Here is a 1,367-nt window from a genome sequence, read left to right as displayed (position 1 = left end):
GGTGTTGTTTTGGGGGATTTTGGGGGATTTGGGGGTGATTTGGGGGATTTTGGGGCATTTTGGGGGATTTTGGGGGATTTTTTGTTGAGTTTGGGGTTGTTTTAGTGGAGTTTTGGTGGATTTTGGGGGTTTCGGGGGTATTTAGGGGAGTTTTGGGGTATTTGGGGTGGTTTGGGATATTTTGGACTGATTTGAGCTGGTTTGGGGTGGTTTGGGGGGGATTTGTGGGAGGATTTGGGGAAATTTTAGGGGATTTTGGGAATTTAGGAGGAGTTTGGGGTTTTGGGGGGGATTTTCTTTGGGTATTTTGGGATATTTCAGGTATTTTGGGGCAGTGCCCTCGCATGGCCCGAGGCATCAGTTCTGTGCCTGCCTCGGGGACATGTGCCAGGTGCACTTCTGTTCAGCTTCGCCTCCTGCCAGACCTGCAATGCTCCTGTGCTGCTTTTGAAAAGCACTTGACTGCAAACAAATGAAGATCAACCCTTGCCTCCTCTGCATGTTGGCTTGCTTGCTGTCTTCTGTCCTTGGTTTTATTTGTAGGTGTCCAGCAAGGCATTTGGAGTCATGGCTCTGGATTTTCAGTGTAATCCAAATTTAAATTTCAATGAGTCTGGAGGGTATTGGGGGGTGTTTTGGGGGTTTTTGGGGCACTTTTGGGGGTTTGGGGGTCATACCAGAGCCCCTGGCGCTGCAGGGAGCGCACGTGGGGCGGGAGCAGCACCAGGGAGATCTCGGCTTTGACCTTGGAGCCCTCGAGGATGGGATCGACGAGCAGGAAATCGCCTGGGGACAGCGGGGGACACTGAGGGGACACTGAGGGGACACTGAGGGGACAGCGGGGGACAGAGGGACACAGGGACAGCCCCCGGGGTGGGGAGGGGGCAGCCAGGGGACACTGGGGGAGGGCCGGGTGGCAGTGCCAGGGTGACAATGCCAGGGGACAATGGCACAGGACAGGGTGGCACGGGGACAATGACAATGACACAGGGACAACGAGGGTGGCAGTGTCACCTCTCTTGATCCAGATGTGCCTCCTGAAGCGCGGCGGCATGCTGGCCAGGAACCGCGTCCCCTCCGCCGTCTCCACCTCGTGCAGGTTGTTCCCCGGTGTGCCCAGCACCTGGGGGACACGGCCGGGCTCAGTGTCCCCTCAGCGTCCCCTCAGCGTCCCCCCCGAGTCTCACTGTCCCCAGGGCCACCTCTGCCTGTCCCCTTGTCACCCCCGTCCCTTCTGTGTCCCCCTGGCCCAGAGCATTGTCCCCGTGTCCCCACAATGTCCCCACATCCCCCCTTGCCCTGTCCCCCCAGTGTCCCCATTGGCCCTGACGTCTCCCCGATGTCCCCTCGATGTCCCCAATCCCCCA

General features: G+C 58.3%; 1 protein-coding gene across 1 annotated transcript in view; it reads right to left on the bottom strand.

Moving 5' to 3' along the window:
* Nucleotides 1-1,367, bottom strand: part of EIF1AD (eukaryotic translation initiation factor 1A domain containing) — a 3,516-nt gene that overhangs the window by 1,148 nt on the left and 1,001 nt on the right. Inside the window, exons 3-4 of the mRNA XM_014311575.2 lie at nt 1,015-1,152; nt 678-786 (exon numbers count right to left, since the gene is read on the bottom strand). Of these exons, the coding sequence (XP_014167050.1) occupies nt 678-786; nt 1,015-1,152 (247 nt within the window). The remainder of the gene's footprint in view (nt 1-677; nt 787-1,014; nt 1,153-1,367) is intronic.

Source organism: Geospiza fortis, unplaced genomic scaffold (assembly GCF_000277835.1).
Source record: "Geospiza fortis unplaced genomic scaffold, GeoFor_1.0 scaffold3004, whole genome shotgun sequence".
Taxonomy (NCBI): Eukaryota; Metazoa; Chordata; class Aves; order Passeriformes; family Thraupidae; genus Geospiza; species Geospiza fortis.
The sequence above is the reverse complement of the archived record's forward strand: the minus strand, read 5'-3'. Positions and strand labels throughout refer to the sequence as shown.